The following is an 11,788-nucleotide window of genomic DNA, read 5'->3' on the forward strand; positions in this document are numbered from 1 at the left end:
AGCGCAGCCCGAAAGTCATTTTTTTTTTTTTTTTGCAGAAATGGAACCCATCCCCAAAATCCCTCTGTTGGCCCAGCTCTTCCGAGATAGTCTCGGGGGTTCGAGAGCCCCTCAAATCTAGTTGTTGAGAATGAGGCGCACCTTGGGATCTCCAAGGCCAGTGTGTGTGTGTGGGGGAGGTTGAGTTACACCCCCCCACACACACACACACACCAGCGACATTTGACCGCCGATGGATCCCAAATTTGTTGCCCAGAGCAAGATTCGTGAACTGAGCCTGGACCCTTGGGACTGATTTCAGTGCGGGTCACAGCGTGTTATGCTCCCTTTTCCAGTCATTACTCCCGCCTTAGTGTACCCATCTCCGCGTGTGAGTCGGACCCAACCATCCCTAAGGCCCGCTCTGACATTTCACTAAGGGCCGAAAGAGGCTGAGAAAGATGAAACGTTCAGAAGCCTACTGGGCTCAGGTTGCAGCTGCTCCATGCGACCAGACCCCGAAGTCTGAGAGGGCTCAGCGTAGCCTCGGGTGTAAGGATTCCCTGGGGCAGGGTGGGAGTGGAGAGGAAAAGGAAATGAAAAATGTTATACCACCCATTTCCAACAGGAGGCCGCGTCTGCGGCGCGGGGCGGAGGTAAAGACGCCCGTTTTGGGTCGCGTAACGCAGTGGGAAATCCTCCGAGGCCTCTGGATCCCGGGGCTACCTCCGGCTGCCGCACTCAGCTCTCAGGGCGCTCGCGCCAACGCCGGCCGTGGGGCAGCTCAGAGTGAAACTGCAACAATCCGGGTCAGACTGCATTCGTTTGAGTCATTTTTTCCGGGCGTCTGGAGCCAGCCCAGCAGAACTGGCCCAGGCAGGGAGCCGGAGAGGGGGCGCCGCCAGGCCTACTGGGAAGAACCTCCCCAGGTCTCTCGACTCCAAATCTGCAAGGATGGAGAACAAACTGCCCTCTTAGAGCGCAGACACAACCAACTACCATTTTCAGAAGGGGAAAAAGTCGCCCCCCCCCGCAAAAAAATATCAGTAGTGGAGACCTTTGGAGAGAAGGGCGAAGATTCTAGCATTATCAGAAATGTTCTAACTTTCTACAAAAAAAAAAAAAAATGCATTCATGAATATGAAATTAAAATGGAATTTTTAAACGTGTCAAAAAGAAACAAAATGATTGCAGCAACCATTTGGAAGGCAGTGGACTTGAGTACCAGGATGTGTATGTTCTGTGGGCCTTTGCGATTCCCTTAGCGTTTCGTTGTTTCCGGAAGGGGGACTTGTTTCATAAAGCGCTTATGGAGACTCTGGGGTACCAAGGCCTGGGGTCGCGAGGCTGGGAGAAATGGCGGCGCAGGGAGGAGGGTGAGTCGGCCTTTACGCTCCCGACGAAATTGAAAGTAGCTGGGGCCTGGTTTTCTGCGTTTCCCAGCTCAGGCGCACTGGGGGCCTCAGCGCCTGCAATGTGGCGTTACACCTTCCTTTTTTTCTCGGTCCCGGCCGACGTGAACCGAGTGTAGCCGAGAGCGTTTCACTCGGGGGATCCGTGGCATTCTGGGGAATCTCGGAACAGCGGCGGGGGGTGTTCATCTGTAAAATGGGGTAATAACTAAGCCTCTCCATGCCCATCCTCTGCTCTCACCTGGGGCATGTGTGTGGATCAAATGACGCCAAGTCAAAGAGGAGTGGGAGCGCCATTTGCACCGGGCAGGAGTCAAGGCGCAGGTAATCCTCCCTGGGAAACACCTTGTTCTCGCCTCCTTCTCCCCTAAATCGTTTAAGAATTTCAGCGAGAGTTTTTGCTATCCTATTCTCATAACGAAATTAAAAACGGAATACCTCGGAGAAACGCTCGGAAAATCGAAAGCAGAGAGGAGGCGGGAGGTGGAGGGGTCAGCAGGTTAGGGTGAGGGAGTTGGCTGCGGGTTCAACTATGGACGCTTCCGAGGCTCTGAAACCAATGCCCACGAGAAAAACGGGAATCCAAGATATTCGCTCCTGATTTAGTGGGATTCATCTGTGGCTCCTGCAAAGGCCCCAATGGCGATTCCCTGAGCTGCGCAGGTTTACACGCTTCCTACGGGGTGGGCTCCTCCCGGGAAGGGCGAGGCGTCCTGGGTTCAGGACTGAAAAGAGGCTGGGAAAATAAGCCCCCGATTTTTCCATGTTATTGGTTTCCCCAAAGCCGGACGGAGAGAGGCTCAGAGAAAAAGAAGGCGTCCAGGAGGGCATGTTAAACTAAAAGTTTATAAATTAAAAGGAGGGAAAAATACAGCGAATAGAGCTTCCAAACTTCACAAATCTTTTTAAAGTTAATACTCTAGTTGAGTGCACAGTGCCCTTAAGGAGGCGAAAAGCTGCGAGGTTGACATGAGGTTGACAGGATCACCTGTCTTAGGGGCGGGGACAGGGATGGAAGAGTCCTGGGTCAGGACGCAGGAGTCGCGGACAGTGGACAGGAGAGACGAAGGGCCGGCGGCCGAACTGCGGAGGACACCACGGAAAGGGTGGTCAGGCATATTCACATTGAATACAAAATTAACCGTCATTTGAATACAAACAACTGAAAAGTGCTACAAGTTTTAACCTCCTTTAAAAAATAAAAAGAAATAAAGGAAAATTTCTGCGGAGAGCTGCCGGGTTTGCTCTCTCCTGGTTGGGGGGCTCCCAGGGGCTCCCCAGTTGGTTGCCATCCTGGACCTCAGAAAGGAAAGATGCACGTGCGAAGGGGGGGAGGAGTGCCCTGCCCTCAGAGGCTCCTTTCCTTACATTCAGCACCTAGTAGGGCACCCCCACCCGAGCTCTGACAGCAGGGAGGGGTGGGACATAGGGCCCAAAAACCAAACCCATCACGGTTCAAATCAATCCCTGGCCTGGGGACTTTGGGCTGCCAGGGTTTCACACCCCTTTGTTGCAAATGCAATTTCCCAAAATAATAGATATGTAGATACACATAGATTGGTAGCATGGATACCATGAACTAGTGTGGCCTAGCGCACGAAGCTCCCAGCAGGCCTGAAATTCTGGGGATTCAGGCTATGTGGTCTCCAGGAGTTCTCTCCACTCCGGGGAAACGCCATCCCCAGGCAGACACAATCCAAATCCAACGCTGTGGTGATAATAAATAATGGCTAAGGGCTTCCAGGCAGGTGAGGGGGGAGCAGAGCCCCTAGGCCATAGCGTGCCTCTGTTCAAATTAGAAAAAGGCGCCCCCTCCGGGCAGACTCAGTCCCGCAGCCAGGGCTCACGTCTTGGACAGCAGAGCCAGGGCTGGATTTCATCCTCCACTTGCCCCCTCGGCGGGGCGCCCCAGTACCGGACACAACCCGCACAGCCATCGGCGGCCGTCTGGAGCGGGGGCGCGGGGATCATTCGCTGCCTTGCCCCCGGCCTGCTCACTGGGTGCCCGCGGCGGCCGCGCAAGTGGAGAGTGCCCAGCCAGGGAGGCAGTAGTAAGGATAATAGTAGGAGGGTTGCAGTGGAAGCAGTGAGGGAGGCCGCAGCACCTCGCCGGGCAGGTACTGTCTCTGGTCGTCGCGCACCAGCACCTTCACCGCCACTTTCTTGGCTGCGGGCGCGGAAGCCAGCAGGTCGGCGGCCATCTGCCGGCGCTTGGTTTTGTAGCGACGGTTCTGGAACCAGATCTTCACCTGCGTTTCGGTGAGCTTCAGCGACGCGGCCAGGTCGGCGCGCTCGGGCCCAGACAGGTAGCGCTGGTGGTTGAAGCGGCGCTCCAGCTCGAAGACCTGGGCGTGAGAGAAGGCCGCCCGCGAGCGCTTCTTGCGTGGCTTGGGCGCCACGGGCTCCTCCTCCTCTTCCTCCGCGCCGCCCGCCGGCCCAACGCCGCCGACGCTGCCGGCCCGGCTGCACAGTGCCGGCACGCGTGCGCCTCCGGGGCCAACGCCGTCGTCTTCCGCCCTCGGGCTGCGGTCGCCTGCGGACCCCAGTGGGAACAGAAACAAGAGATGGTCAGCGCCGCGGAAGAGTGAGGTCAGGCTCAACTGCGGGGGTGGGGTTGGGGAAAGGAAATATCCTTGATCCCACCCGAGCGGAGGGGAGGGCCTAGAAGCGGGGGTTCCTGGAGACGAGGCTCAGAACCCTGTCCCACTCGTTTCCCGCATCTAGGCTTGCCCGGTGCGGCCAACGGACTCAGCCAATGTTTCAGTTGCCCTCTCTGGGCCTCAGGCTCCCCTCAGTAACGGGGGGGGGGGCCCTGATTATCCTCGAAAGCCTTCTCAGCTCTCAGAGCTGAACACTGGGGTTCTAGATGCATTTCGGTCTCCTTGGGTTCACTCGCCTCCCCACACTCATGCTCACACAGACCGTACCTGCAGCATCCATGCGTCCGCTGCACGTAAAGGGAAGGTGCGGGGACGGATCCTGGACACAGAGGTATTCTGAGTCTTCTGCCTCCAACCACCCACCCCGGAATTGCTGCGAGGGCTGTGGCAATAGGTTGCGCCGAGGCCTTGGGTGGGCTTCTCTCTCTCTTCGCAAGGAAGTGAAACGAGGGACGAGAAGGGGGTGTCCCTGACTCGAGTCCTTGGACTCTAATCTGACGCCAGCTCCTTGGCCTCTTCCCTGCTTTCCCCGCAGCACCCTAGCAGAGTGGTCCAGTGCGCTGGCCTCTGGCAGACACCCTTTGCCCGGGACCAGAATGAGGCCTACAGCAGTGTCCAACAGACCCAGGCAGACACGGGGACTTTCTGACCAAATGACTTGCCAGCCCATAGCTAAGGCGGTCCCTCTCCCCTCTGGTCTGAGACGACCTAAATCCGTTCCTCTCCGTCAGCTGTCTGCTGGATTTCCCTCCAGCCCGTGGGTCCTCAACCCAGCAACAGCTTTCCAGGCCCAGGGGTCTGGGAAAGCAAAACAAACCTTTCTCCCAAAGCCGGGGCTCGGCAGATTCGCGGCTTCCGGCCCACTTGGAGGTATCCCTCGCTACCAGTCCCTGAGCTGCGGGGCCGGGCCCTAGGACCTCCAACCCGGAGCATCCCTGCCCTCTGGGCCATGGCCAGGGAACTGGCTAACCAAGGTCTCTGGGACCTTCTCCCTTAACTGCTTTGGGGATTTAGAAACAGACACGGCCGAAGGCATTGGCGATGAACTCAAATTCATGGTGCAGTGGTTCTCTCCCAGCCCCGCCTGGAGGACGTCTCAGGCCTCGCTCCAGGAAGCTGCGCTCGGAGGACTTTCTCGGTCTTCTCTCCGGCTCAGTTACCGGAGGGTTAGAGCAGCCCGCGCCAGCGCGCAGCGCTTCGGGTCTGGACCAACCCCCCGGCCCCAGGGCGCAGGGTGCTCACAGCAGTCCCACCCCACTCGGCGAGGTTGCCCTCCTCGCCCAGCCCCTCAGCCCGGCCCCCTTCCCAGTGAAGCCTCAGCGAACCTGAGACGCTGGCGGACATCTCGCTGTCGCTCCGGCCTGCGGCTTCCTCCTCCAGGTCCTTGGCCGCGGGCAGCTCGCAGACCGGCTGGCCGAGGCCCAGGGTCCCCCCCGCACGGCTGGCCCCGCTGGCCCGCGGCGCGTCAGCGCAGCGCCGCCCGCCCTCGTTCTCCTCGCTCAGTACCGAGTCCGAATCCCAGCCGCCCGGGCTTTCCGCGGTCCGCCCGGCAGCCGTTCTGGTCCCAGCAGGCGACGCCAGCAGAGAGTCCTCGGCGCCCCCCAGCGCGCCCGCGTCTGTCTCCCCAAAGAGCCGCCAGCAGCAGACAGCGGGCGCCGCAGCCACTGCTACCGCTGTGCCCCCGGGTACCGGGCGCCCCTCCAGCGCGGGCAGCCCGCCGCGCTCCTCTTTCTTGTTGAGGATCGCCTGGATGGAGAAGGGCGTCAAGGTGTTGGTGCCGCGCACAGCCATCTGCGCCGCGGGCCGGAGCGGCCCGCCGGGCGGGCGGCTGGGGCGCGGGGCAGCTCGGAGCTGGACGGAGCGCGCGGGCCGCCGCAGCGCAATTGAGCCCCGCGCGTGAGGGTCCTGCAGCCCACTCCTGTGCGTCCAGTAGCCCCCGCCCCGCTCTGGCCCGGGATCAGCGCCGACCCTCACCCCCACTTCCGAGGCCCTTCCCGCCCGGAGACCCCCTCCCTCCCAATCCAGCGCCAGACGCTCTCGTTTCGCAGCTCAGATGGATTATCTCATCGCCTCGCGCCCTGAGGGGCGGGCCGGGGTCTGCCCTCTCCGAGGACGTGGGGGGAGGATCGGCGGGGGCCCCTCCGCGCCCGCAGTCCCCTCTTAAGCGCCTCCGAGGCGCACGACCGGAGTCACTTTTTCTTTACGCCTCTCTTCCCCGCCTGCAAGATTTTGCTCCTGGCTAGTCTTCTCCCTTCCCTGCTGGGCCGGCTCTTCCGGAGCCCACCCCGGCGGCGGCGGCGGCGGCGGCGACCGCTGGATTCCGAGAGGCGCGGGGCACCTTTTTACCCCCTGCCCTGGTTTTATCTGTTTCTTCTCTCTTTCCTTCCCCAGCGTTCCACCGTACCCCCCCCTCCCTCTCGGGTGTCATTCCTCACCGCTGAGTGACAGCCTCAGGCCACGCCCCTTCACTGGGCCGTCCCGGGCCCTCCCGGCCGCCCATTGGCTGGCTCCTGCTGGGCGACGTTAACTTTAACAGACAAAACTGGGCACGTTGCGCAGAGAAAGTCAGGGTTTGACTTAACCCCTTTCCTCCCAAGCCTGGTCCTCGAAGCATCCTCCAGAGAAAAGACGACCCACGCACAAAGACGCACTGCCGGAGAAACCACGGTTCTTAACCTCGGTGGATGTATCCACCTATTCCAGCGCTTTTATGGAAAACCACACTGGAGTCACATTCGGGCGTGGGGGGGTTGGGGAGCGGAATCCAAGATAACACAGTTCAATAAATCGCGCGTGTGATTTCTGTTTTCTAGGAAGGTTCATACATACGAAAAACAAAATGCTTCTTCTCCCCCCCTTAGAGTTTCGCGACTTCTTATTGCTAATTCTCTTCACTAAAATAATCAGTTAATGAAAATCAGTTTAGCTATTTCTTTCCTCGCCGTATTTTGATTCGACTTCTGTACAGGAATTAAAAAGATGATACAGTTAGAACTAAAGTCAGGCAAAAAAATTGGAAAGCATCTTTGGGAGAGTTTCTGGAAATTGCGTGATCGTTCCCTGGGCTGTCAATACTGAATTTAATTGGAGTTAGTTAAATTTTACACCAGAAGGAAAAAAGAAACCTTTCAGTTTGTTCTTTAAATATTGTCATTTGTGAGTTAAATAAAATTAAAAGATATATGTTTGTTTGAAGAATATCTAGGAATCACCATAGTAATGATCCTGAACTGACATTAAATGCTCTTTAAAAAATAAGTAATGCATTATTTTCTGTAAAAGAAGGAACCAAGCTAAGAAACACAAATATTGTGGGTATATAAAAACACTTGTGACTTATTTATGTTGTTTATTTTTAAATAAAAGATTTGCTCCAGTAACATACTTTACTGTCTTCCATAAATTTTACCCGAGGTTTAACTTAACACCAAACACACAACTTGAACCATTAAATAAGTTTAAAGAACTGTGATTTTAATTTAGTAAATTGTGGGGATTGGTGTTTTTGGTGTCACTGTGTCACTAAAATAAGTAACATTTCCCCTTGTTGCTTTCTTTTTGGTGGTGCTTGTTCTGCACCGCAGGATGGAATACACCCACTATTCACAGTTTTCAGGATGGCGGGGGGAGGGGGTGCTTTGCAGCATCTCTACTTTCCAGAATTTCAGCCACGTTATGCGTTTTGCATCCCAACTACACTACAGTGCACATTCTGTAGTATATTTGGGGGAGAAAACTCACACTTGAAGAGGTCATTGCCCTTTATAGCTCTTTATGATGACATCAGTTTTGAGGGAAAGGTGTTTAAATTTGGTGTCAGTATCCGGCAAGTGTAAGAAACGGGACGCTCGCTCTTCAGGCCAGGAGGGGAACAGAACAGAATGCTTACAAGGTTTCAAAAGAAAGCGTGTCCTTTCCTTCCTTTCCCTGACCTTTAGTCTCTAAATCACCCCTCCCCCACCACTCTAAGCAATTTGTTATTCTCTGGGGTTAAGTCGAGGAGGAGGTTGACACAGGTCGCCCAGAAGGTGAGAGATGGGCAGGTGTGAACTGTGTGTCGCAGACAGCTATCCCTTCGTGGGGTTAGGACTTGGTGTGGACAAATAATAGAGTGAGTCCGGACACACAGGCAGGCAGAGATGTTTGGGGGTTGAATGAGTATTAGAGTTAAATTTGGGTTCTATCCAAAGATTTACTTGAAAAAGAATAACTACCACTTAGTTGTCCCCCATTTTTAATGAATCCCAAATCATAGTAGGGTGTACCCCTTGCCACAGGCTGGGACAGAGGTTTTCAAAGCATGAGGAACGATGAGGTTCGGTGATTTTTGAGTTGTCCGCTTTTTGTGTCCCGGGAGTGGAATAGCGTGGCCGCATTCGGAATCTGCAGGAGGCGCACCGGCTGGGAGGCTGGTGTCATCTCGGGAACTGCAGGCGGGGGCAGTCGGTCCGTAGGTCTGGTGCGTGGCTGCGGGCAGGGCCGGGAGCTGGGTGTTGGCGGAGCGTAAACACGGGTCTGGAGCTACAAGTAGAAGCTGCTCCTAATAAGGGGTTGGGTGGGGATGAAAAGGCTTTGGGGGCCAGTGAGCGGTGCACAGAGATTTCCTCCGGTGCTTGCAGAGTCAAGGCCGGGAGGGCGTGTGTGTGACGAGGGCTCAGGTCAGCTCGCATCGCAGGGCCGGAGATCGGCGGGGACAGGGACGTCCGCGCGAGGACCCCGCTTCCAGCCCACGGAGGGCTATTTGCTCCGGCGTGGCCGTGAGCTCCTGGAACCCGCGGCTGCAGGACCGCGTCTGGAGTTCGGTGGGCGCCGCGCTCCGGCCTGGGCGGGCCCTGGGAATCGGTGGAGCCGGGGAGCCAGGGCGGCCGGCCAGCCTGCCAGCAGTCGGTCGGCTCGCTCCGCACGGGCGCCTTCCTTCCCTGCCCTTCGCCTTGTTCCTTCCTAATTTTCTCCCCGTCCTCTCGGCCTTTCTCCCTGCCATCTCCTCTCCCTTCTCAGCAGTTTGGTTCCTGCGCGCCCCCTACGTGCCCCCAGAACAACTTGGGTCCCAGGCGCTGCTGGACGGTGAGTCTTCCGCGGGCCGCTGGCGTCGCGTGCAATGGGGGTGGGAAAGCCGAGGGGGCGGGGAGGGGGAAACCCCGGCTCTCGGGAGCGCGCCACAAGCTGCTGCGCACGCGCTCCCGGGGATCCGAGTCCGCCCGGAGTTTCCCGTGAGGCCGCCACACTAAGCGCCCCTGCCGCCCTCCACCTGCGCCCTGGGCCGTCCTGGGTCTTTCGGGGAGGAGAGTTCCCTCTGTACCCAGGGCGGCCCAAGGGCGCGCCAGGGGCTGCTCTGTAATGTAGGAGGCCACTTGGGATTCACCTCAAACGCCGATGACCTTAACCGAAGTTACCTGCCTTCTCTGGGCCACGGTTTGAGTCCTTTAAAACGAGAGCCTGTACCTGCTGCCCTTCGAGGCTGCTTCTGAACTGCGCGAACTGGGCGCTGGCGCAGGCTCTCCGGAGCCAGGTCCAGGCAGAGGTCGCAGGTAGGACTGCCCATCTGACCCCATCCGCAGGCCCCCGAGGACGCTCCAAGCACCCCAAGCACCAAGCGATATGCCACTTTCCCGCCAGCAGACACCACCAGCTCCTGACTTCCTAAGTTGTCCATTTTCAGACGCCGCCAGGTTTTTTCATGCACATGGTCCACGTATATCAGACTACAGAGAAAAGCATTATTATGAGCCAAGGTAGTTTTATATTTAAACAAATGTTCATCGATAATGTGCCAGGAGCCGCAGCCTATTGTTTAATGTACACAGCCCTGAGGGTACGGTGAGTAGACAACATTCCCATTTTACAGATGAGGGAGCTGAGATTCACGGAGTTTCAATGACCTGACCACCAGTAAGTGGCTAAATCAGGATTCAAATCTGACTTTGTCTAATGCCAATCCAGTTGGGTTTTCTACTAGTAGTTTTTTTCACAAACCTCCACGTTTATTCTCATTAAATGTTTCCCGTCGTCTTCTTTACCCTTTTCAATGTACTCATTCATCAGAAAAGGAGCTCTAAACTTAAGGAAATCAAAGAAGGAATTCAGGCAGGTGAATCTAACGATTTTTTTTCTGTTTCGTGCATTTCAAAATAAAGCACATTAAGGCCTGCTGATCTGAACCTAACGCTTGTTATGTAGAAAGAAACACCGTTATTATCATAAACACTAAACTTAAACCGTATGTAGAGGGAGGCAGCCAGGTGATGGAAGTTCGTTAGGTTCAGAAATATGGGGCCGCGGGCTTTGCTCGAGGCTCTGCGATGCAGCGATACGACCTCACGAAAGACACTTTCCCTTCGGAGTTTAATTTTCTTACCTGTGAGAAGCCAGGGTTGGAGATCACCTCTCAGGATTAAAAAGAAAGGTACGGTTTAGCGAACCCGCCTGGGTACAGTGGAGGACGAGCGCCACCTAGTGGGTACTCCTGCGGGATGTGTGGCGTACCGATCTGGTGAAGTACTAAAAAGAAAACGTTGGTTTCACGAAACGGAATGCTTTTTGTTTTTTTGTTTTTCCTCTCTTAGTTTTTTTGTTTCCATAGTCTCACGTTGTGGAGGTGTTCCAGTTTAAAAATTCCTGCAGACACAGTCCGGACCCCCACTGAAGCCTCATTTCACCCTCTTGCAGAGGGAAAAGATTGGGACCGCGCAGGCACAGGTCGGGATCCGAGGCGGTTGCAGTGGGGAGAGCCAGGAGACCTGGCCTCACACCGCCTTGATTCCTCTATGCTGGCCTAACGGACTGCCCTGTGAGTACTGGACTCAGGCTGCCTCTGGATGGTAGCTTAGCGCACATGCAGTCTGTGTGCTTTATTGGAGCCAAAGGAAGATTTTTCAGTTTCTTCAGAAACTAATTTCTTCATGAGACTAATTGGGGTATTTCACCCTAAACATCAGGGAGTTCAGGCAATGCAAACAAGCCTTTCTTGTCCCTTGGGTTTTATTTTCTCACTTGGGTTGTCTATTAGACAACGGATGATGGTGTGTGTGTGTGTGTGTGTGTGTGTGTGTGTGTGTGTGTGTGCGTGCGTGTAGGAGATTAACGAGGAGGAGAGGGTTTGAATGGATATTACGTGTAGTTGCTTGAATTGAGTTTAGGATGCTTTAAATGCAAAGAAAGCCTTCTGAATTTATGACCTTTCTGAGTGTAACTATCCTGGGAGCTTTCAAGGTGTTACGTATGGCAGGTTCTCCTTGCAAAAATTTCCAACTAACTTCTCTTTCTCTAGTTTCCTTCTTTCATTCATTTAATATTCAACAAATATTTCCTAAGTGCCTACTATGTCTCAGGTGCTATTCTAAGCCCCGGGGTTCAAGACCCCCTAAGGCGCTACTCTCCATAGGGCAGCAATCCAGTGGGGGCACACCATCAAGAAACAAATGGTTAAACACAGCAATGGAGAAAACATCCGAGGATGTAAGTGCTATGAAGAAAATTAAAACGGAGTGGCGTGACAGGGGTGCTTTGGGGCTGTTTTAGGTGGAGTGAGATTCCAAGCAGAAAGAGATACAGAGGAAGAGATTTTCAGACAGAGGGAGAAGTTAGTGCAAAGGGCACCTGGTAGGAACAACTATAGTGGGCTCAAGGACCCAACAGGATGGTTCTGTGGCTGGAGCATGGTGGGTACGGGGCAGTGTGGCAAGAGCTGGGGTCCAAGAGGTAAGCAGAGGCCAGACGGTGCCGGACTCCATCAGCCAC

At 55.4% G+C, this 11,788-nt stretch overlaps 1 protein-coding gene across 2 annotated transcripts; it reads right to left on the bottom strand.

The window, feature by feature from the left end:
- Nucleotides 1-2,218: 2,218 nt before the first annotated feature.
- Nucleotides 2,219-7,353, bottom strand: NKX3-2 (NK3 homeobox 2). 2 transcript variants are annotated; one of them, XM_019740855.2, is made up of 2 exons: nucleotides 5,377-7,353; nucleotides 2,219-3,924 (listed from the first exon to the last, which is right to left on the bottom strand). In XM_019740855.2, exons 1-2 carry the CDS (start codon nucleotides 5,840-5,842, stop codon nucleotides 3,386-3,388), a joined length of 1,005 nt encoding a protein of 334 aa, XP_019596414.1. In that variant the 5' UTR covers nucleotides 5,843-7,353; the 3' UTR covers nucleotides 2,219-3,385. The 2 variants fall into 2 exon arrangements, with proteins under 2 accessions (XP_019596414.1, XP_074177536.1); XM_074321435.1 differs by lacking the exon at nucleotides 5,377-7,353 and adding an exon at nucleotides 4,319-5,210.
- Between the last annotated feature and the right edge of the window lie 4,435 nt (nucleotides 7,354-11,788).

This window comes from Rhinolophus sinicus, linkage group LG02 (genome assembly GCF_036562045.2).
Source record: "Rhinolophus sinicus isolate RSC01 linkage group LG02, ASM3656204v1, whole genome shotgun sequence".
NCBI lineage: Eukaryota > Metazoa > Chordata > Mammalia > Chiroptera > Rhinolophidae > Rhinolophus > Rhinolophus sinicus.

Bases quoted from the DNA above. Each gene is read 5' to 3' on its own strand.
- NKX3-2 (XM_019740855.2), bottom strand. From the start codon at position 5,842: ATGGCTGTGCGCGGCACCAACACCTTGACGCCCTTCTCCATCCAGGCG. The intron at 3,925-5,376 runs GTTCGCTGAGGC...TGGGGTCCGCAG, and splicing joins GATGTCCGCCAGCGTCTCAG to GCGACCGCAGCCCGAGGGCG.